At 41.3% G+C, this 23,976-nt stretch overlaps 1 protein-coding gene across 1 annotated transcript in view; it reads left to right on the top strand.

Moving 5' to 3' along the window:
* The window catches only part of PLCXD3 (phosphatidylinositol specific phospholipase C X domain containing 3), an 80,233-nt gene extending 57,319 nt beyond the window's left edge, over nt 1-22,914 (top strand). Inside the window, exon 3 of the mRNA XM_074932700.1 lies at nt 22,611-22,914. Within this exon, the coding sequence (XP_074788801.1) occupies nt 22,611-22,767 (157 nt within the window). The 3' untranslated portion in view covers nt 22,768-22,914. The remainder of the gene's footprint in view (nt 1-22,610) is intronic.
* The last annotated feature ends 1,062 nt before the right edge of the window (nt 22,915-23,976 follow it).

The raw sequence follows: 23,976 nt of genomic DNA, 5'->3' as shown, positions 1-23,976 counted from the left end.
AATCCTTTTTTCCTTCTTTATATAACTCTTTTAACCATTGGAAAAGAGATGGACCTTTAAAATTATCTCCAAAGCTAGTATTTAGTCTTCCAAGGTGGCATCTCATTTTGAATTTTTATTTGTATTTTTATTACAAAAATACACTGCAGGAAGACACAGGCTTGGACTGTGTGTACATAGAATGTGTGTCTACATAGAAAATGAGCTTGTATATTGTGTTAACTGCTCTAAAGGTAAACCAACTCAGAACTGCTTGTCGCTTGATGATAAATATAAATAGATGAACAATTAAAGGATGGAGCACAATTAGTAGAATTTACAGAATTCTCTTCAATCTTGCTGCATTAATGTTTCAGTAACTTAAAAGTATGCTATTCGTACTAAAGGAGCTGAGGCCTATGTTCCACTTGGGCTCTGTTTGCTACTTTGAACCATCTCATTTGTAAAAAAGAGTGCTTTTGGTGCCAGTTGCTGCGTAGATTTATACACTTTATATTTACTTTCTGCTTCTTAATAAATGCTGGTGAAGAGCTTTGCATTAAGAATGCAGTATCTTGTCTTTGTCGGCAGTTTTGTAACCTTACTTTTGTGGGGTTTTCCCCGCACATTGAACTTTGAATGCTCTAAATGCAAATGTGGACTAAGGTTGACTTTTTTTCAAATAATTCTGGTGTGTGTTTTTTTTCCCCTAAATTAAACACTACATTTAAGAAAAGTTTCTTTGGCATTTTCAAATAAAACTTGTAGTTGTCTCTTTTTCCCTCCATCTGTACAGTGACCATTTTCATTTACATATCGACTTAATACTGAAAACAGAGCAACGTTTTAGATCCTTTCAGATCCAATAAAACGTAGCAGGTTTTGATCTCTGAAGTTGTTTGTTAGTCATGAGATTATTTACAATTTGAAGAGCAGTGGCCACCTTAGAGGGAAAACCTGGCTTCTCTCAGTTGCAGCATCCGTCAGACCAGGAAAATGTCAGGGAAACACCATGCAGCAATCCATGCTCCTTTCTGCTACTTTGTAGCTCATGTTGTGGCTCCTTATCCAAGATGGTTGGTTTTTCCTCACAGCTGCTTGTGTTGATGCAGGTCTACATGTTCAAACTTCAGTAGGGCAGTCTCCTAAGGTGATGCGTTTCAGAAGAAGTGACGTTATTCCTCAACCTGTTCGCCACAGCACAGATATGCAGTATGGGAGGTGATGGTAACCTTGATTAAAAAAAACCCAGTTTCATCCTCCTAAGACTGAATTCAGTAGAAGATATACCAGGACTGGTTTTTACCCATAATGCTTGCTCACAGGCTTTGCTGTCATCACAGGTAATGCTCTGTGGGACAATAATTTGGAAGGAGAAGTTATAAAGTCATCAAGCTTTCTATCCTGCACAAATGCAAGAGAAGAAAAAGCCATTTATCCTAAGCTCTTCCTAGGACCACAGCTCAGAGTTACTCAACATTATAACACAGATTTCATCTTCATTACTTGAATGAGGAGAATCACTCGTATGCATGCACATTATGTTTCTTGGATTTGATGAAAAACTTTGAGGACTAACAATATGTTTTCAGGCTTAACATTCTGTCACGCAGAGTTTAGATGCCAAGAAATACTCTTTGATTAGCAAACAGTACATACCAAATAAATTATGTTCTCTCTGCTTATTGAATTAACAGTGAGGCAGCTGCCTTTAGTACATCTGAAAGGCAGTTGTGAAACAACCTTTTGATGAGTGTAGAGCTGTTCTTCATAATAATCTAGTTTATTTTCTGATTTGCAGTGAAATTACCAATTTTATCTCTGACACTGGAGATGAGCATGATACCTCTTTGTTGTCTTCGAGGCTGAATAATACAGAAGAATAGATCTCCTTCAGAGGATGCAAAAATCCTGTGGTACTAATACATACCCAGCCAATTCTCACTTGATTTCCAAATTAATCCTAAAGGATAATGTTCCCTGTAGCTCGCATGTCACTAAATCCTTGCTTATCATGCTAAAGCTTCCCCCTTAGCAACCAAAGCAAATAAAAAAAAAAAAATTCCTGCACATGAGAATGAACCTTTGAAGTGGAGGCAAAGAAGCCATACTATTAACAAAAGGGGTGGTAAGTAGGCCACAGAAGCTGTCTGGAAAAAAGCCATCTCTGGGTTCAGTCATAAACTAAGCAGGGTCAGATTTAGCTAACAAATAGGTGGGTATTGTATGAAAAATAATCCCTGAAGTTTCAAGAAGTGGGAGTTTTGAGTCAGTTTCTGAGGGCGCACTCTTCCAAACCATATCTCAGCCAGCTGAATTTTTTGAAAGTTTATGTGTTGCTGGAAGAGTAGAATTTGATAATATTTTGATCCACCTGTGGTACTGACTGATGCCACATCAACTGTGGCAACTGTATTTTGCTAATCGTCTGGACATCCCTCTTGCTTGTAACCTTGATGGCTGTCTCCATTGTAGGCTGCAGGGGAGCAGCAGGCTCTGATGACGTGGTTTGTGTTTAGAACTCCACAACCCCATAGCAGCAGAGGTGGTGTGTGAGCTCTTTAAATGCCAAGAGGCAACTGTAGACTCGGTCCCTCACCAATGTGTATGGTACAAGCAACGCTTGCCCTCACTGGGTTTGACTTTGAAGGTGGATGTCTTTCTTTTTGACCCCAGAAGGCACAAACTATCATTCTGGTATATTAGTAGAAAATTCAAAAGAACTCTGGGGAATTCAGCCAAATCCTTAGTATTTTTATTCTTACTCAAACGATCCTTAATTACTTTTCTCGTCTTTCCACACCAGAGGCAATCTCCATGTTTGCACACAGAACAGCACAGGGAGTCCTTGGTTTCATTTGAAGCATCTAGCTGCCACGTCAGCAGGCCTGCGCAGTAAAGTCCCAAATAGGCTGTGTGTGTTCAGGCTGATTTTGCTGGCAGGCATTTTAGTGGCATTTCATCATCTGAGCATCTGTCTGCACAAGGATTTAAGTATCGCATTCCCTTGGGAAGTGCTGGGTGGTTGTGTCTGATGGCTTTGGTCACAAACCTGGAATAGTAGTAAAATGCCACAAAATACAAGAGCACAGGATTTTTAAGAACTTTGTTAGGGAAAAGTATTTGTCTACATACCTACTCTGTGGGATTTAGTCCAGAAAGGAAGTTGGCATGGTGATCACCAGCAACGTGACCACCAGTGTTTTGGGGGGCATAGCTTTGGAGTGTTCGTTCAGGGTAGTTAGTTTTATGTTTTCTGGGGATGTGTGAGGGTGTCTCACAGTCTTTTCCTCTATTAGGCCTGCTTGCAACTTTCATCGTGTTACGTTTGAAAACACCTGCTTGCAGTTACAGTATATGTTGTGTGACTACTTGTAAAGATACTTTATGTGATCCCATCATCGGGCTCTGAGCAGTCTGGCCCTGTGTATACAGAAAGTAGCAAGCATTTCCATCATGCAAAGGAAATGTTCATTCCCCCAACTACGCTGCTGTAAACTGTCACTAATGTCTACTTGTCTCAAAGATTTCATGCTTCAGTCTGCAGGGCTGCTGTAGTGAAATTGCAAATGGCTCATTAAGTCAGTTGGATTTTCTTTGATCTTTCTGACATTACTTAGATCACTAAGGAAACTCTACAGCTAATAGATGCTAACAAATGCTGACCCCGGGGAAAATGCCTTCGTGGATGCTGGGCCTGGGTCTGCTTGGGCTGCTTTTACCTCATTGTGAAGGGAACAGTTCCCTGATGGGGTTGGTCCTTCTCTTCATTTATAAGGTACAAAATGACCGCAGAGATTTAGGCAAACAAGCCCTTGCAGATTTATTCACAAGGTGGCTTTTGAGCTGATAATGACTTTCTGTAATACAAAGACATTTAATAGAAACTCAAGCAAATACAAACTCAGCAGGTGTGACAACATCCATGTCTGTGTTGTATTAGTACTTGCATGCTGCAAACCATTGCCTTCAGGACTACATGAGTAGAGTAGCTTTATAAGGGCAGCCTTGTCAGTTTTCAAGCAGAGAACTGATCCAGCAGTCCTGGACTAACTAACATGCAGTTATTATATGTTTGGAAGTTTGAATTTTTAATCTCCTGTAGCTGCTCCATGGTCCCGGAGTGGTAGGATGTGGATAGAAATTGTCAGAAAATTCCTGTCACCTCTTAAAACCCTGTTGCACATGCTGTAACATTCCTGATGGTTTTGTGCAATTCTCAACATCCTCCAAAGCCTTAGAGGGCTTTCAATGGTAATCTAGGGGAGAATGCATCCACAGTTTCCCTAGAGAAGTCACCTGCAGTGGCTATCTCTGCTTGGACGGTAGGCTAAGGAAGCCTTAGCGACAGAATGCCTGTGGGATCAGTTGTCAGAAGGTATACCAAGCTTCCAATTAATTTTGTTAAAGCTTCCCTGTGCTTACAAACAAGTAGTCTTTGTGGACTAAGTGAGCAGTTAGGCATGTAGGCTATAGCCAGAGTTATGTTGGGGCAAAGCATACAGAGGAAACAGTAAAGGAACCTGGCACCCTGGTGCCACCTTTGTACAAAAGAAACAGCTGGAACAGGGGGAGTAGAAAAGGACTTGTAAATAGAGAAGCCAGCCAGGCCAAAGGTTTTGGTGATGTACGGTGCACCTTCTGTATCATGCAGAACTTGCACAGGCTATAAATATGCTTTTGTTTTTCCTATTGAAACAGAGATGATAAAGTTTTTTCCCTAGAAATTCAGTAATACCTGTGGGATGCAATGCAATTCTTTCTTAGGAAGCCACTGTCATTGTGAAAGATCCTGATTTGATACAATATAAAGCTTTTCTTTTCTTTCTTTTGTTCTTAAAGCCTAGAAATGTTTAAAGTCATTGTATTGATCTTTTTTTTTTTTTTTTTACAACTTAACTCATAGACAAATGTTTCATAATTCCATTTTCTTCCAGGATTGACTTTGTTTTTGGAGGGAGGAGGGGGGCTAAGATATAAACTTCATGAAGTCACAGATTAGAACAGACTTTGTCTATAATTATAACATTGCATGTATTGTGTGCACAGTCCCAGGGTGTACAGTTGCTTTAACAAAGCACAGCCTATTATAGTAATATGTCCTTCAGTGTTTATCTCAGACACTAAGAAAAATAATAAAAGACATGTCTTTAAAACACTGAATGATCATACAGTGTGATTTGACCTTTGGCAAGATTTTAATACTGTAGCTGTTGATCTGAGAGTTTTTGTAACTAGGCAACTGTCATCCAGAATGCGGTGTATCATAAAATAGTATTAAGATATGAAGGAGACTGAGTGGTTAGAGTGGTGTAGGAGCCATGGTGAGAAGCAAGCACTTTCCCACTGATTTTTTTTTTTTTTCTGAGCTATATCACAAAGGAGGAACCTTACCATCATTTGTTTCATGGTGTGTTACTGAAACTTGATTAACTTTTCAGACAGCACCATGGTGCTCTCAAGTGTGCCAGGAAGCACTGTTATGTAGTAAATCAAGAACAAAATCAGATGTTAAATGATGGACCCCTTAATTTTGCTGCTGGACAGTGAAGGGAGACAGCCATAGACCTTTATTCCCTTCCTACTTGGATTTACATACTCTGAAGTTTGCAATGGATTGTCTCCTTTTCCAGTTAGACCCACCCAAATTACAGCTCTGATGCAATGCCGTAATCCAGATAATTCCTACAGGTATGATAGTGTACTATGTTGCTTAAGTAACTCAGAAGGGATGATTTTAGCCTGCACATTTGTTGCCTTGTTTCCCAAGGTTTAAGTGGATATTGCAAAGAAACTTGCCTCCTTGTGAGCAGGCTTTTTCCTCAGAGCTAGTTAAGTTCATTATGGCTTGCCTTGGTTTTGCTGCTTACCAGAGGAAAGCAACAACAGGGACAGCCCTCCATTCTCTGCTTTTGATTGAGGAAAATGCTGAAGCAGTGAGGATTCAACTCATACTACCCTTCCCTGCTGTCTCAACTGAGCCATTGGCTGTGCAGGGTTCATGACCGCTGTCCCTGTGACAGGAGGAGGATCTGCCTCTGCTCAGGAGCGCTGTTGCTCCATCCTTTCTTTAGCCACCTTTTGTCATCTCTGTCCTCACATGTACACTCTTTTTACTTCATTTTCATTTCTTCCTCTAGGCTGTTGCAAGCAGTCAGCCAGCAAGTTTCATTTCTACTTCAGCTGCATGAGCGGTGATGGTTAGGATTTGAACAATTAAGATGAAATAATTAAATATGAAACCATCAGTCTTTAAAGTTGCCACTGGAAGGAATTAGGAAAGGATGTTTTGTACCCAGAGATGCTCTTTCAGGCTGTCATTGGGTGCTAGGTGGGTGATCCTGAAGCTCATTGCTGGAAGGTCATCAAGGTACTTGTATGTTGTCTAAGACTAGTGGTATTTCTCTGAAGAGTACGAGCACATGGCATGGCACGTGGCTGCGCCTGGCTTGGTCCATCTGTTAACCATCCTTCTGCAGAAGGTAAGGACAGGGCTCAGCCAAGAAGGGTCAGTAAGGTCACTGCTGCAGCACTGGAAATGAGAGCCAGGCTCTTGCCCTGCTCTCACACCAGGCACAGTAAATTCTGAGTCCATTGCTAATCTCAGCTCAGAGAGCATTTGGCAGATAATGATCTGTCTCACCTAGTGGCGTTTGCTGCTGGCTCCCTCTCTCCATCAGACAGCATTTCAGCGCTATTACTGTCTGGCTGCACTAGAACAGAAGAGACATAAATCCAACTGAACAGTTTTCTCTTGGTGGAAAGCTCCGTCCTTTGAGCTCTGCAGTCTGAGGAACATTTGTGGAAGTAGTAATCAATATGATGAACATCTGGGTGTTTTTTCTTCTAATCTATTACTCATGGAAATTATAGGTGGGCTGTTGCTTGAAAAATATTTTCCAGCTCAGGCAAGACTTTTCTTTATTCTCTAGCAGCTGAAAATAATGCATTGGATGGACTGACCGCAAGGCTCAGTTACTGTAATTCCCTCTCAGTAACCTGGGCTTCTCTCCTGCAGCTCTTCAGGGTACATCTCTTCTGATATGCAGACTCAGATCTGCTTTTTCCTTTTTAAGGGGTGTGTATTTTTCACCAGGACCATGCTTGTGCACTCTTGTAATCTATTTTATATAACAAGTCTGCTGATGCACAGTATACCAGCATGTTGGATCACACTGGCAGAGGCTGTTCTATCTAGCACATCTCCCCCTGCGTCACTGCTGGCTGGAGAGGTTCAAGGTCTCTCTGGCTAGTCTTTGACACTTGATATGAGGCGGATGCTCAGTTGAGGCTGACCGCTATTAGCATCTGTTGTGAGAGGTTTTTAGGAGGAAGGGGACTGTAGCAGCTCTGTGGTGAATGTGCAGCTTGATCTGTATCCCACGAGAGGAGCGTGAGCCACTTCAGGGACTCTCATGCTCAGTGCATGGCTGACACGACAGGACTGTGTTGCCTGGTGCCAGTGGAGCAGAGCGGTCCAGCAAAGCTCTGTGTCATGCTGAAGAAAGAGGGAATGACCTGTATTGGCAATCTCTCTTCCCACACCTTTTGAGTGGATGGGCCTCGAGCAGGGACTGGGGGAGCAAAGTCCCTCCCACTGTAAGTGAAGATCAGATCTGAGACTGCCTGAGGAACATGAACACACCGAAGTTTAGGGGACCTGACAAGATGGACCCCAGAATCCTGAGGGAATTGGCGGCTGATGTAGTTGCCAAGCCACTCTCCATCGTATTTGAAAAGTCACGTCAGTCAGGTGAAGTCCCTGGTGACTCGAAAAAGGGACACATTGCACCCATTTTTACAAAGGGTAGACAGGAGGACCCTGGGAACTACCAACCTGACAGCCTCCCCTCTGTGCCTGGGAAGATCATGGAACTGATCCTGCTAGAAGTTATGCTAAGGCTTATGGAGGACAGAGAGGTGATTCGAGACAGCCAGCATGGCTTCACCAAGGGCAAGTCCTTCCTGACCAACCTAGTGGCCTTCTCTGATGGAGCAACTACATCAGCAGACCAGGGAAGAGCTACAGATGTAGCATCTTACAGATGTTGTAAGGGGGCTTATAAGAAAGATGGGGATAGACTTTTTAGCAGGACCTGTTGTGATAGGACAAGGGTTTTATATATAACATATATATATATAAATATATAATAGGATAATGGTTTTAAACTAAAAGAGGGTAGATTCAGATTACATATAAGAAGGCAATTTTTTACTATGAGGATGGTGAAACACTGGAACAGGTTGCCCAGGTAGTAGATGCCCCATCCCTGGAAACATTTAAGGTCAGGTTGGATGGGGCTCTGAGCAACCTGATCTAATTGAAGATGCCCCTGCTTGTTGCGGGGGATTGGACTTGATGACCTTTACAGGTCCCTTCCAACTCAAACTATTCTGTGATTCTATGACCTCTTTGTTATGGCTTGTCTCAATCAAATATCTATCCGGGCTTCACTCCAGGAGAACCTGACTTTATTGTTGATGCGTCCTCTGCAATCCCTTGCTATATTTTTACAAGCTATATAATGCATTTTTTAGTCTACCTTTTCCCTGGTGATCAGTGATGTGGTTTGCTTCATTTGTGGTGTAGCAACCCTAGTTCATCAATGTGGAGTTCTCATTAAATAAAATATGAGATCAGTTCAGAAGTTACCAGTATTACTGGAAGCATGAGACTTCTTACAATGCCTATTTTTAGTGCTGATCAGAACCAGCAAGAGCTCTCAAAATCATGAAAACATTTTTGGTTTTGGAGCTAATTTGAGTTCATATCAGTGCTATATTGGTTAATACTTTATTTCCTTTTATGAGAGTTTGGTCTACAGTTGTTAGATGTGGTAGTGAGTGCCTGTTTGTGTAAATTGTTGCATTGAACCCAGCAATTATAAAACCATTTGTTCTTTTTCACATGGGTGCAGCTTTTTATTGAAAAATGCAGGTATCTTAAAGTCTACTCTTTTTTTCAGGAATGCATCTTTCAGTGGTTTTCTCCAGGGAGAAGCCTATTTTAGCAAAATAGTTTGTGTCAAAATATTTCAACTTTGCACTTCTATTAATTCTGTCTTGTCTTCAGATTTATGTTAGGGTGTTAATTACAATATTTAATGCTGTTTCTATATTCACAGATTTTCATTTTTATATTTAGAAATAGATCCTGAACTTCATTTGATGGGAAAGGCCAACATCTTATATTTTCTTTCTAATTTGAATTGAAATCACATTTTGGAATGCTGGAGTTTCTCACAGAACAGTATGTCTTGGTTTTGGACTAGGTCTTTTTAATTACCACAATGGGTGTCTGGTACTGTTGTACCCAGCCTTTACTTGTCCCTTGATATCAATGTTTTTCAAGTGCCAGTCTGGGGACAATATCATACTTCTCCCTTCATTCCTAATGTCCATTTTAATTTTGCTCATGACTATTGGAAATTACATTTTGAAATCAAGGTGGACAGCATGATGATAGATGTAGTCTAGAGTTAGTGATTCGGGACTATGCAGTGTGGAAGAGTCTGACTCAGGTTTGACTGCTCCGAATTTTGCTGTTGGTCATGTTACATTGCCACTGATTGCATCATCTAGACATCTCAAGACTGTTGGCTATAAGTTTGAGTTAAAAGAAAAGATGACTATTAGCAGTTGATTACAAAATCTGCCAGTAATGAATGCTAAAAAGCATAGCTCAAAGGTCAGCAGAAATGTCTACCAAAATGAAATAAGCAGATTTTATTCCTTCCAGTGGATTCCTTTGCACATTGCAATCAGTAAACTGTACCGTTATCTTAATTATAGGACCTTGTGAGTTGGTTAAACTAACTGTATTAATCCTGTTTATCTTCATGTTAAGTTCTCCTATATTCGGTGTGGAGCTTGGAAGTTAGTTTTTCATCCACTGTTTGAACTGTCAGGATTACTCTTGGAGCCTTCTGCGCAACTCCTGATACTACTAGTCAAGATGTTTTGTAACAGCTGTGAGAAGTGAATACATTCAAGCTGAGAGCACCATGATCTGTCTAATGTCCATAGCAGAATTGCTGAAGGACTAGCATGAGCATTGCACACATTAAAGCAGACCTGTGAAGTGGTTTAGAGTGCAGAGCAGCAAACATAATGCTCTTACCTAAAATTGTCAGGGAAATGGTATTGAGCCCCTCAAAGCTTTCAGGAGAAGGCTTTCAGGAGGCTGAAGAGCTTAACTGGAAATAAGTGATAATTAAAGATACAGAGGTTAATGGAAGGTAAGATAACTATTGATGAGGTTTTGCCAAAGGTGGATGGTGTCGAATGATCTTCATTTGTTTTTGTAACTAATTCTATAGAAATTTTACAGGAAAATTTAGGGATATCAGTAATGCAGCTGGTGAAGTGTTAAGTAGGATATTATCAATTGAAATGGAATTTGGGAATCAGAAATTAATTTGGGACTAGTTGAAAGTACCAGACTGAAGACAAGGTAATGTTAGCATTCCTCAAAGAGCCTACATCTTGGATTCAGCTGTAGAAGACTGCTAATGGAGTTTGCTGATAACACAAAGTAAGAAGGCTATCATCATAACAGAGGAAAGCTGAGGGGTAACGTAGAGCAAGAACTGGGTGTCTGTAGTATATAGAAATGAGCTGGAATTCAGTAGTATAAGATGGAAGGTCATAATGATGGGAGCATCTCTTGTAAGGTGGGATCTCATCAGCTGAGGAAGCCAGGCAAGGTAGATGCTGGCGTGTCACCCATGGCTGGCTAAAGCTGAGCCCTCAGTGGAAAGCAGATGGGAAAAAGAATGGTATCCTCCTGATATGTACCAAGTCATTTCCAGCATGCTCAGAAAGGTGGTGCTATTACTGCCCAAGGTGTGGGTGGGATATCTTTTTGGATAGCCTGTACAATTCTGATCATCAGTGTTCTGGGGAGTATATTAAAATTGGCACAGATGCAGAGAGGGACTACTAACTAGGATAATCAGGGAATAAATTGCTGAAGACATTGAGACAGCTTGTCTTGTTTATCCTAGCACAATGAAGCCTGAGAGGCTATGTGATTACTGCCTATAAATATCACAGGGAATAAATACCAGGGAGGGAAATGAACAGTTTAGGCTAAAGGCCGGTGTTCTCACAAGAGCAACAGTTACACAGTGACTAAATAAATTCAGGCTGAGTGTGAGAGAAGGACTCCCTGCCATCAGAGCAAGGAAGTTTTCCAACAGTCTTACAGCTGGAAAAGCGGGAGTGAGAAAGCTAACTGCTGTTAAGATGAGCTCTGTTGGTTTTTTGAAAGAGGAACAGAGATCATTAGCAGACTCATCCCAGGCCACCTTGTATGGGAGAACGTCATGGCTGCTAACCTGCCTTCTCAAAAGCAGCTGTGCACAGTCTTGTCCATGCCACTTGCTTTGCGACTGGAGATGGGAGGACAGTACCACACAGCACAGTGTTCCTCTCAATGCTCAGTTGCTTGTGGGAGCCCTGGCAGCAGCCTGGTCTCAAGGCATGTGAGAAGCCATCACTGGGGATGGGGAAGCAGGCGCTCTTGTAGGTATTCATTCGTAGCCCCACTGGTCACTGAAGATTCAGAGCAGTCTGTGTTAGGGGGACAAATCCTTGACAGGAAGATAACCCTGGTGAGCATGTCTCCCCCAGCTGTAGCCAGAACAAAGATTTCTAACTGTGAAAGAGCAGTGGCTATTCTGTAATATCTCCTAGGTAGTGTATTTGGCATAATCAGCATAATACAGGGTTTATCATATGAATGCTTTGGGCTTGTTAATACTAGGTTGTGAGGAAAGCAAGTGGAAGGGATGAGGAGTAGCTCAGGAAGACTGCTCCTGATAAATGATTCACAGAAATGCCCAGGATGCTATTTAGGAGGATATTGCCTCTGGGATCCAGCTGATTAACAAAGCTGGTTTAGCTGTGTGAGGCCAGAGTTAGAAGCCAGAAAATGTATAAAGGGTAATAAGTATCTTAGTTTCCCTCTCTGGTGATATGAAGCAGTTGTTGTGGAGGAGCTGGTGGGGGTGTGACCACTGTAGACGCCCACAGCCTGCAGCCTGGGTGCTGGGCTGGGGTGCTGGGCGGCAAAACCCAAGGTGGTAATGACAGCAGCTTAATAAGGATCCTTGGTGCTGTGTATTTGATACACACCTTGCAAGGAAAATGATAAAAGTAGCTTTGCACATGAAGGCTTGGTGGAGGAAGAGATGGAGGAAGTTCAGTCCATGCAAAGAGGCAGTTGCTAATATAATCAAAGGAAACGACAGTAGGAAGCAGAAGAGGTGGTGCCTCAGATGGAGAGAGTTACAGCAGGGAGGAATTTTGATGCTAAACAGAGATTTGCAGGAAAAACAAGTTTGTGAGCACCATTGATACTACTCGTGAAATTGGGTCAAATTTGATGACTAATTGTATTTGAGGAAAATATGTAGGAAAACATTCATCCTGAATGTTGCAGCAATACTGAAGTGTTTTGACAGTTTCAAAACAACTTTATTTTAAAATGACACCTAATTTTAAATTACTTAAAATTTAAAAGATCAAAATCTAATAAAATAATGTTTAATTTGCTATGTTGAACATTAACTAGACATTTAATCTTTTTAATTAACTGAAAAAGGTGTACTTTCTTATATAATTTTGTCCCCCACCATCTCATTTCCTGACTTGTTTTAATCATAACATCATTCAAATCAGAGCTGTAATTATGCAAAATTTCTGTTACTTGGAGTAACAGCCTGAAGTAACGGTACTGCATCCTGAAGCTCTTACTATATTCTCTGCTTCTTCTTGCTGTCCAGATAGCAGCAGTGATGAAAAATGACCCTGTACCTTTTTTCAAGGGCAATTATTTTTGTCATAATTTTTCATTTAGACTTTGTTGGGTGGATTGCTTCATTGTAATCTACTTGCTGATGTTTCATGAATGAAGCAGATTTCTACCTTCTCTGAAGAATCAGAAAGTGTTAAATTTATAAGAATGCTGCAAGACTCATCTCTTTACTGCAACTTTCTCTGATTTGATATGGTTATTTTCCTTGCATTTTTCAACATTGCATTTGGTATGAATTATTCTACAGTATGTCTGAATAACATATTGTGAAATACTGATCAACATACTATGGCAAACACAGTTTCATTGATTGTCTGTTCTCTGCCACCACAAACTGACTTTATATCTCCTCATGATGGAACAAAAAAATTAGAACCACTTAGAGCTGTTTATCTGAAAGAAAATAGAAATTGCTTTGCTCTGTATTCAGTAGCAAAGGATTCAAATATAGGTGAGACTTAGTTTAATTTTGAAGCACCTGCAGAAGGAAAACATTAATTTTGCTGGCTATGCTATTAGAATAAAACACCCCCCCCCCCCCAACTTATTTTATCTATTTAATTAAATAATTCAGATTTATTGTAGTATCTATTTCAGTGAAAACTGTGCAATGATGTGTGAAATTCTATTACAGGTCATACAGCAGAGTGATAGTGCTGGCAGTCAGAAGTTTCTTAAATAAAGTCTGCCTTCCACCTAGCTGCTCTCCTTTCCCTGATAGTATACATAACTTTTTACTAACTTTTCCAGTTACTCAAATGTGGGATTTTTGGAATCACTCTGTTAATTCATCTGTCTTCCAAGGTTCTGGGCAAGGTTAAACACTGGTGAAAAACACCTCTTCTTGTTCACTAGGTAGACCCTATTTCATTGTTCTCCACGATCAGAGGATTTCTTACATGCACAACGGGTTTTTTTATTATTGTTTATTGCCTTTTAATCTCTCCTTTCTTACATCATTCAAACTTTACATGCTCAAGAATGTGAGTTTTGTAACAAGGGGCTGAGCTATCAGCAGCAAGTGAAACTGTGAACTGTGGAATAGCTGGGCAGCTCTGTACCTGTGGCCCCTAGCAAGTTCTTCAGCAGGAGAGCTCTTTGAAAGGTCCCAGGTGACACATGGTGGCAATCCTTGGAGAAAACAAAGCCCTTGGCTGAGTCTGGTGGAAGAAACTTTGACCATGAATGATCTGGTACGGGCTACAACATACACCTGTGACAAAGCAGTTCCCACTCTGCAAACAACTCTAACACCTGATTTGAATGGTTTGATCCAGTAATTTGAGTGTAATGAGTGTATGAGTAAATCATAACCCTTTTTTTTTAAACAGCTAGAAAAAAGCCCCAAACCTGTAGTTGTTCCCTTGATGGGTGACAGATGTTTTCTTATGTAAAGCAGAAGTTTTCTCTGTTTCACAGGCAATGAAGTAAGTTCCAGTTCCTATTTCCATAGTCCATGCCTACTGTAATTTCTGTGTATTTCTTGGCACTTCTTGAATACCTACATTTCTATGTGGAAGTGGGACCAGGACCAACTATCTGAAGCAGATAAATAAGCCACATGCAGGGACCTGTGTAAATGAGTGTTCTGGCTTATCTCTGTTTGGGCCACAGAAGGTTGAAAGGAATGACATCTGAACAGCACTCAGATCTCTCTGTTCCCCTCCATTTTCATAGCTTATGACTTGCACCACTGTCATGAACGTGAGAAATGTTTCTCCCCTATGTGATCTCCAAAGAGATAACCGATTATCATAGAATCATAAAATTATTTGGGTTGGAAGGGATCATAAAGATCTAGTTCCCACCCCCCTGCCATGTGCAGGGACACATTCCACTAGCCCAGGTTGCTCCAAGCCCCGTCCAGCCTGGCCTGGAACACTGCCAGGGAGGGGGCAGCCACAGCTGCTCTGGGAAACCTGTGCCAGTGTCTCACCACTCACTTCTCTTGATGCAGTCTAGGTTACAGTTGGCTTTCTGGGCTGCCAGTGCACAGTGCCAGGTCATGTTGAACTTCTTGTCAGCCAAGAGCCCCAGGTACTCTTTTCAGGACTGCTCTCAATCCACTCATCCCTCAGCCTGTATTTGTGCTTGGGATTGCCCTGACCCATGTGCAGGACCTTGCACTTGGTCTTGCTGAACTTCATGAGATTCACACATGCCCACCTCTCCAGCCTGTCCAGGTCCCTCTGGATGGCACATCCCTTCCCTCCAGCGTGTCGACCACACCACACAGCTTGGTGTCATCAGCAAACTTGCTGAGGGTGCACTCGATCCCATTGTCCATGTCGCCAACAAAGATGTCACACAGCACTGGTCCCAACACTGACCCCTGAGGAACACCATTCATCACTGCTCTCCACTTGGACATCGAGCCATTAACCACAACTCTTTGAGTGCAACCATCCAGCCAACTCCTTATCCACTGAATGATCCACCTGTCAGATCCATGTCTCTCCCATTTAGAGACAAGGATGTCCTGTGGGAGAGTGTCAAATGCTTTGCACAAATCCAGATTAGAAGAGCAGTTGAGCTTGTATAACTTGATCTGCTGGTTCACTGAGAAAACCCAGCCTTTGAACACAGCAAGCAGTAGTTTTCCTGGTAATCCATGGACTATCATGTATTTGCCCATACTTGCTTAACTATGTCTATTACAAGACCTTCTTCAGTCATGATGTAAAAGCTAAATGCCTCACTTTGTGCAGTTGCAGTCCAAGCTTTTGGCTCTGGCACTGGCCATTTCAGTTCCCCACTACAGTGTCCAAGAGGCTAAGCAAAATACTAGGGTTGCCTCATTAATGAGATCTTTTACACTACAGGTTCACTCAGTCCTTTCTGAGCTGTCCAAATCCCTAATACTATTAGTCAAAGCCTTAGGTGCAATGGCTAAAATCACAGAAGTAGGGAAAAATAGGATGTTTTTCCTGTTAATCACCTCCAGAAACACCGTTTGCTATTAAATATCCCATTGCATTTTTTCACAAGCATAGAAGTGTAGATTCAATAAATTCAGCTGAAACGTTCTTTGAGGGGAGGGCAGAAAATGCCCTTTTGAGCTCGTTTCTGCCTCCCCTTAAAAATGAAACCCAGAAAGTCAACAACAGTTCAATAGAAGAGTGAGGACATCTGGCCCCTGCTATAACTCTGCAGAGTATAGTGCTATGATCAACTACATTAAAATATTCATCTGACCCCAGCACAGTAGTCTGTGTCATCTGATTAGGTGTGCTTCCAAACTGCATAAAGCAATAGGACTGAATGATAAATTTATAGATAAGCGTTTCAGAAGAATAAATTCAGGACATTAATGTAGGTTCTTGCAACGTGACAGCTCGTGGGCAGTGTAACATCCATTCAGGATCCAGGGAAAGGAATTCCCATCTGTGTGCCTTGGAGACTATTAATAGTAAAATTTCACCCAGCATTGCCCAAATTTTCTGGTTCTAGTCAGTCTGGTTTTGGTAGTGCCAATTTTATGGCCATACTACTAGAGAGGATCTGAGGAGTAAGGAAGTCAATCTAAGGAGTTCCTTCCCAGCCTGTTTATGCTGAGCTCATGTAAATCTCTGTGCTTCAGTTCATTTGATCCTTGTCAGTTCAACAGTCTGGGAGGTCTTAGAGATCCAATCTCATCAATGAATGGGGCCATTTGGGGCAGAGGGAGAGCAAAAATGGTTGATTTGTTTCTGTTAATCCAGACCATTTCTGTGGGCTGGTTTTTATTTTGTTCCTACAGGTCTATTAGCACAACTGAGACAATAGTAAATTTTGATCAGGGAAGAGAAACAAGCAGTTGGCATGTAAAAGAAGAGGACCTTTTAAACTAGTTTTGCCACAGAGAAAATTATGGTAGAATGATGTACTGTGGAATGGTACCTAAGGTTCATGTTCTGCAGGGAAGCTTATTTACTGATGAACAGTAAATCTTTAGTGGGAGCAGAGTGAGGACACAGTGAACACTCTTGAGCAGCACACTGTAATGCCGTTATTATTGGTGGCATCTATTTGTGGGTAATCCAGTCAAAGGTAATGAGGATGTATAAGGTTATTTACATAGGGATGCTCTGAATACAGAGGAAGGTTGTGACCACTGGGGACTTGTAAGTACTGATTAAATTGAACATTTGCCAGGATTGGTTTGTATTGTTGATCTTTGTGTAGTTGATCCTGCCCAGGATGGGCTGGATGAACTTGAACGACTTTTCAAGTTTTTTTCCAGTCCTGATTTTTATGATTCAGTGACACATGAGACATCCACAGCTCCCACTGGAGCTATGAATTCTCAGCATCCCTGAAAAGCCAAAGTCAACGTATGCTGAATTACTGCTCCAGAATTAATCAGTGTTCTTTCAAACATAGGTAAAATTGGATGGAGGGGAGAAAAGTTAAAGAGTATAGGGATTTAGACTCAGGCTTCTGGACGTACATCCTTCTGCTGTTTTTCTTGAACACCTAGTTGCATAAGGCTACAGGGAGCCAGGGTGTGTGCTTTGCTGGAGAGGGAAGGAATGCCACATGTCACTTTGCCCTGAGCAAGTGGAGCTGCTTCAGTTGTCTCTCATGTTACTGGCAATGGGAGCTTAACGCTAGGCAGTATCACAGTCTGTAAATGAGACCAGTTTCTCACTCTGGATTAGGTTGTACTGACTCCCTGCACTCCAGAAGAAAACCTGTTCTCTGTCTTTAGTGATCTGTCTCATTAAACAGCGAACGGGCCTTTTATTTTGTGTTTGCAAAGTTGCTTTTCCTCCTCCTCTCTCTTGAAAGCTCTGCAGAGAGGACCAGCTGTTTCACCATGGGAAGTCTCTCTTAAAGCACTGCTGTCATTAGTCTTCTGTCACATTGTCAGGATTTGATGACTCAGGCATTAAAAAAAAAACCCACATCACCCCTCCTTCTGAACTAAAATAGCCTAAGAGCAAATTTTTTAAAGCAAATTTTAATGTAATTAGTTAGGTCATATTTTCTCTCTGGGACTCACAGTTTTGCTGCTTGAACTGAAGCTGTTTGAATGTTTATTGTTTTTTAAACAAAATTCAATACCATTGGAGTCCACTGGAGATCTTTGACAGGTTAAAAAAAAAAAAGTTTTTGAATATTCAATAACTTTGAGAAGGGCTATGCCTATTTCATAGTTTAGGACAGCGTTTCTCTGCTGAGTTCTTTAATGCATCAGAAAATGGTTCCTGAAAGAAGTGAAAAACTTAAAAAGAAATCTGCACACATTTCTGTTTATATGACAAGCAAACAGAACAGGGAAAATAGACGTAATAAAATAATTGTCAAAGCTGAGCCTAGATCTTACTGAGTTGTAAATGAAAATCTCTGTAGCAAGTACATGGGTCCTCAACAATAAAAGGGCTGGAGATGGTGATTTAGGGCATGTCTGCATGCATGATGTAAGCCATCCTGATATCCAAACCGTATGCAAATGATTCGTACCTCTGACTGACCTAGTGAGGTGCCACTTAGAGATAAAAGCTTTGGTCTCAGAAGAAATTAAATATCTCTGCATGACACTGCATTGTCCAGAATAGGTAGGTCCTTACTGCCCAGATCTTCTCTGCTCTCCCCCTTCTCATGCAGAGTTTCTGACATGTCCGAGAGCCCCTGCAGTAGGCTACTGGGCAGTGTGGGTGGCAGGGTGGTTCTGGCCACTAGTGCTGAGGTGCAGCAGTGGTGGGCTAGGACTGGACCACAGTCCTTCCCACGAGGTCCTTCCACATCGCTGTCATCCTCCTGCTCTCTCGCCCTCCTGAGAGCAAGGGGCAGCAGTCTGGTACCTCCTAGTTCCCAGTCAGTGCAAATAAATGATATATTCTATGTATTCCTTCAGGACAGAAAATTTGTCACCAAGATTACTGATCTCAATCCATAGTCAAACCCAGGCAACGTGCTGTTCCCCTCTTTTCCCGCCACTTCTCAAGCCCCTCAGTCCTGTGGCTTTTCCCTCCTTGCCCTGTTCATGCCCTCCCCTTGTGCTGGCGATGCGGAAAAGGGAGTTCATTTCAGATACTGTTTGTGGGGCAGTGCTGCCCTGGCCTGCCAGGGTCAGATCCAGCCAGTCCCGGCCCAGATCGGTGGAGCTGCAGCAGGATGAAAACAGTAGCCCAGGTAGTGGGGCGAGAGGAGGAGACTCATCTCTTTCTCCCCACACAGGTTTTGCTGACAAGCACACCTCTCTCCTCCCTGGCTTTAGACTGAGGCAAGCAGCGCCTTTCTGTGTGTGTGGCTCAGCATTACACCGTAGCTTTTGCAACCCTTAGGAGTTAGAAATTATTCCTGCCAAGAACTGGGACAGTGGCTGCAAGGGCTGGACTGCACATATGCAGGATGCAGCTGATCGGTAAGTTTAAGGGCTGAGAGTATTCTGCATCTGTCAGCTTTTCCAGCCTGTCTCTTAGTTTGTAGCATGTTAATATAAAACTTTTCATCTTGTACTTAACAGCGCTGAAACCTCACAACACGTCTCTGAGGCCAATAAGACTCCTGATCAACTCATCCAGCTTTCACCGCGTCATTTACAGCAGGGACAGCTGAGGCACAGGAAGGCTGAAAGACTTGAGTTTGCCCTCAGAAGAGCTAGAGCCTGTCCTGCATGCAGTTTCAATAGTGGCATTGCTGTCATTATTACCAGCATGACACTGTTTTTTTAGGAAAAATCATTACACTAGCACAGTGGAGTTGTGGATGTAGTTACAGTATGACTACACCTATGCAGTTAGTGGAATAACAGCAGAGATTACTACACTTGCAGAGTTGGGATCTGAACCATTGGTGCCAGAGCTCCAGTGAGACCCTTAAGCATGGACATCAATATTCTCCACAGGAGAGCCAGGACCTGCATAACACAGAGGCAGTGATGTTATCAGGGTTTGCAGGCTGAGAGACTTGCATGCACTCATAAGCAAAATAATTTCTTATCAACACTGCAAGAATATTTACGAAGAGCATGGTATGTACTGGGTTTCTGTGAGCACAATCATGTAGGTGGCTGCCATGCAGCATGGTTTGTTCCTCTGACTAAACCTCTTAATGAGAACAATTACTAGTTTGAGGCATGCAGAGACAAAAGTACAAGGAAGGGTGAACAAGGTTTGTGCTAATGTCAGAAAGGCACCCTGAGGAATGTTAAAGCAGGCTTATTCTAATAATTATTGTGAGCATGTGAGAGATTTGTACTAAAACTGAGCAACATGTGGTTTCTTACAGTCACTGATGTAATGCACTTTCAAGATTGGACTATCAGAGGAAGGTGATTTGTATAGTTTTTTTCTATGAATTTCTATGATAAGCAGAGTTGCATGGCCTAGATCAAATCTTTAAGATCAGTGAAATCTTTTGTCCAGGCTTGTGGGTTTTTTACAGGATTATGATCTTTGGCTTTACTATGCAAATAAGCTTTTTGTCGGATAATCTGATTCACTTCTTGACTTACCTTTAACTGCTCTCTAGTCTCATGAGCAAAAGATTTCTGTGACTTTAACAATTTGTGTATGAACAAAGGGTCATGTAACTGTCTTGTGTGAAATAAGAGTAAAACGTAAATAACCATTTAACTATGAGGCCTAACTGGAGATGAAATGTCAGGGCAAACTGAGTTTAAGATAGAGCACTGATCAATAGGAGGCATGACTGTCTGTTAAAGGCTGGCTTAATAAGAACACAGTAGGAAAAAGAAAACAGTATTTCAGTCTATATGGCTAAGTGTATAGACAGCAAACTCTATGGTCTGAAGACAGAATTTCATCAGAAACAGCTTCAGAACAAGTAAAGGACACCAAAAGAAGTTAATTATGCCTCAAGGGGGAGTAAAATATCAAGGGTATCAACTTATGCAGAAGGAAGTAAGAAAAAAATCCATGCCTGCCTACAATCAATCAGTTCACCTTCAAACCTGAAACTCTTTGAGCTTAAAAATAGGACAATATTAAAGACAAAGGCAACATACTGCTATCTTAGAAGTTCAGCCTTATGTCTTTGTCCAGTGTTCAGCAGTATCTCTTGCATGTGAAGATGCAGTGGAGTTTTCAGCTTCTCTGAGCTGCCTTTTATCACCTTGGTGGTCCATGCTGTTCTGCTGAGATCTGTCCGGGTTCTGGTTCTGATTGCTCACAGATCTTTTCAGGCATTCCAGGCATTGCTGGATATTTAACACCTGACCTGTGCCTGTTGTTACAGTTCCACAGAGTGCAACTTTTCAGGATTACATAAACTTAAATCCAAAACTGGCTGGATTCTTATGTGGCAGAATTCTTAAGCTCAGTTTTATGAGCTGTTGTGCATACATTCATGTGCTTCAGTCATACTGAATCAACGAGTGAAATAAAATGTGATGCTGGCTTAAACATGGATCTTACGGTCGATTTAAGCACATGTTGCTGAAGCAAAACCTTAGTGTTGTGCATTCTCCTGTAAAATCAGAGAGGGGGCTAATTGTAACTGCTTGGGGTTTTTTCTGTACTAAATTGTTTTAAAAAATGACTAATTCTGGTGGCCACCGATAAGTACAATCTGTGTCTGCCAATAGTTTTGGTTTCTTTACATCTGTTTTCCTAAAACTTTTGAGAGAAGATTTAGGTTCAGCATGTTCAGCTTGATTTAAATTACTGCCAGACCAACATTTTACATGTACTGTAAATTACATGTACTGTAAAATTCCTGCCAGACCAACATTTTACATGTACATTGCCGCTGTGAAAAAGGCTGTACAACCTGCTGGCTGAGGGGCAATCACAGATTTATAGATTTTAGAGCAATAGCGATGTTCACAATGTTCACCTAAACTGACTGTGGCCCTGCCCAGTCCTTGGGTTCTTTTTTATTTAACTCAGCAGCTTGAGGTTGACCAAGAGTGTATTTTTGGAGTGATGTCTAGGCTTGATTTAAAGACTCGCAAGTGCAGAGTTTCTCACAGTCATTGGGGAGTTTGTACCAATGGTCAATTACCCTTTCTCTGAAGAATACCCTTTCTCTGAAAAATCTGTACCTTATTTTTTTGGAACTCTGTTAACTTCTGCCTTCTGGAAACTGGATCTTGCTGCTTGACTTACTCACCTGGAGTGGGGAGCCCTTTACTTTCCCATAGATGTTTCTTGTGATTGTTAGCTTATATTTTCATGGTGTCAGAAAAATTTCTTTATGCTCACAAACACATGCAGATATCTTTTACACCCCAGTATTCCTGTGCTAAGGGTCTGATATGAAAAAAAAAAAAAAAAGCCGTCTTAGAAAAGAGTCGATATGGCTGTGGTGCCTTCTGTTTCAGTTACTAACCACTGGTTTATGATTAAATATAATTCATGGCTAGGACATTAATATGGGAAAGAAACGATATTCAGTGTATGCTGTACTTACACTGTAGTAATCTTGGTTGCTCCAGTGTCCCCCAAAATACTATTTTCAGTATTTCCTTTAATGTGTACAACATGCTTTGCAAATGCCTCAAGTTTTCTGTTAATTCTTTTACCATAAACAATTCCCATGGAGTCATACGGGCAGATGATATCAAAAAGTTATCTAGTCCATGCCCTGGCCCCCAGGCAAGATCAATAATTACTGTGAGCCTGTATGATCTTCCTTCCATTCTTTTCTGCTGAGAAGTTGAAATGCAGTCAACATATTTTCACAGAGAATCAAAATTATAAAAAGAAGTGTTTTCAAAAAGCCTGAGCAGTAACTTTTATCCTTTCTCACATGGTTCCTTCAGAAACAAAGTAAGATCTGTGGGAGTCCCTGTACGTAAATTCTGCCTTGATGCATTTGTCTCAGTGCTTTATAAGTAATTATTGTTGTGTTTTCTCCTTAGGGCTCTTCCTGCAATGATGCAGTGGGTCCGAACTCAGAAACCAGGAGAAAGTGGTGTGAATATTATCACTGCAGATTTTGTAGAACTTGGTGACTTTATCAGCACAGTCATAAAGCTCAACTATGCCCTGGATGAAGGTGAAGATGACACTACTTGATAGTACTATAATGTGTATTGTTGCATTATTTAGAATTTAAAAAGAAAGATTGCATTTTAAAAGAATTATCTTGTAAAACAGTAATGTTCTTATAAACGCTGAGGTGTTTAGGGCTTTAGTGGGTGGGTGTAGGGGAAATATTTTAATCATTTATGACCATTTTTTACATTTGTGTTTCATGTGAAGAAGAAAACTAAACGTGTTTACAGTGTTTGATAAAAGAAGGCCATTTAAATGTTTTCCATGACATACCATATGTGATTCGTGTGTCTTCTATGGTTATGAACAGTGCCAAGAAATCTGCTGCTTTCAGCACAATGAGATATATATTGCCCTCTGCCTGCCCACAGCAGGATTCCTTGATGGTGTGTTACACTGAAACAGGACAGTATATCTGGCCTGAAAATTTTAAGCCGCTATGCTTCATCTGTTAGGTGGTTCAACTGATAGTATTTATCAGTGAGCTACAGGTTTAAATGCCTTTGTGAAGTGAATCCAAAGTCATGCCTCTAACACGCGCATAATCAGTGAACTGTAAACATGATGTATTACATAGCTTGCACAGAGCACAGATTAAATCCTGCTTGCTTTTCATTCTCAAAATGGGATTTTCCAATGTCTCTGCCCCAGGCCAAGTCAGCAGATATGTGATGCTGGCCTTACCCTGTACTGGGAGCTGCCAGTGCATTTTTTCCCTGGTTTTAGCAGACACAAAATTAGGCTAGCTTGGAGCACCACTTCCTCCTAAGATTAATCTTATGTGACTAAATCTTATGTGACTAAAACTGCACTTAAAAAAATAGGGACAGTCTAAGCTTCCCTTTAAGGCAGCTACGAACACAACACTTCTCTGCTGATTACCAAAAAATCAGTGCCAGTTTCGTCAGCGAAAAATTCCTGTATTACAGGGTGTAGTAGTTCAATTTCTAGCAAATAACAATACTCTATAGTCCTTAAATTGTTTGTAGGATATTATACTGCATAACACAAGGTTAGAATTCTACTGAATGGCACTGTTCTAGCAGCAGAATCGCTGATCATCCTTAACCATTTTAATGAAACATATATAAAATTCAAATGTATGGAAATCTTAGTGATTTATTAAATGAAAGCATTGCCACTGTATGACACCTAACTGGATGCAATGCAATCAATCATATCTCCTGGAAACATCAGTGCACAGGCATACAACTTTGTAAAGCAAAACAT

The sequence above is a fragment of the Athene noctua genome, chromosome Z, assembly GCF_965140245.1.
Source record: "Athene noctua chromosome Z, bAthNoc1.hap1.1, whole genome shotgun sequence".
Lineage (NCBI taxonomy): Eukaryota > Metazoa > Chordata > Aves > Strigiformes > Strigidae > Athene > Athene noctua.
Note: the sequence above shows the minus strand (reverse complement) of the source record. Positions and strands in the feature narration are given on the sequence as shown.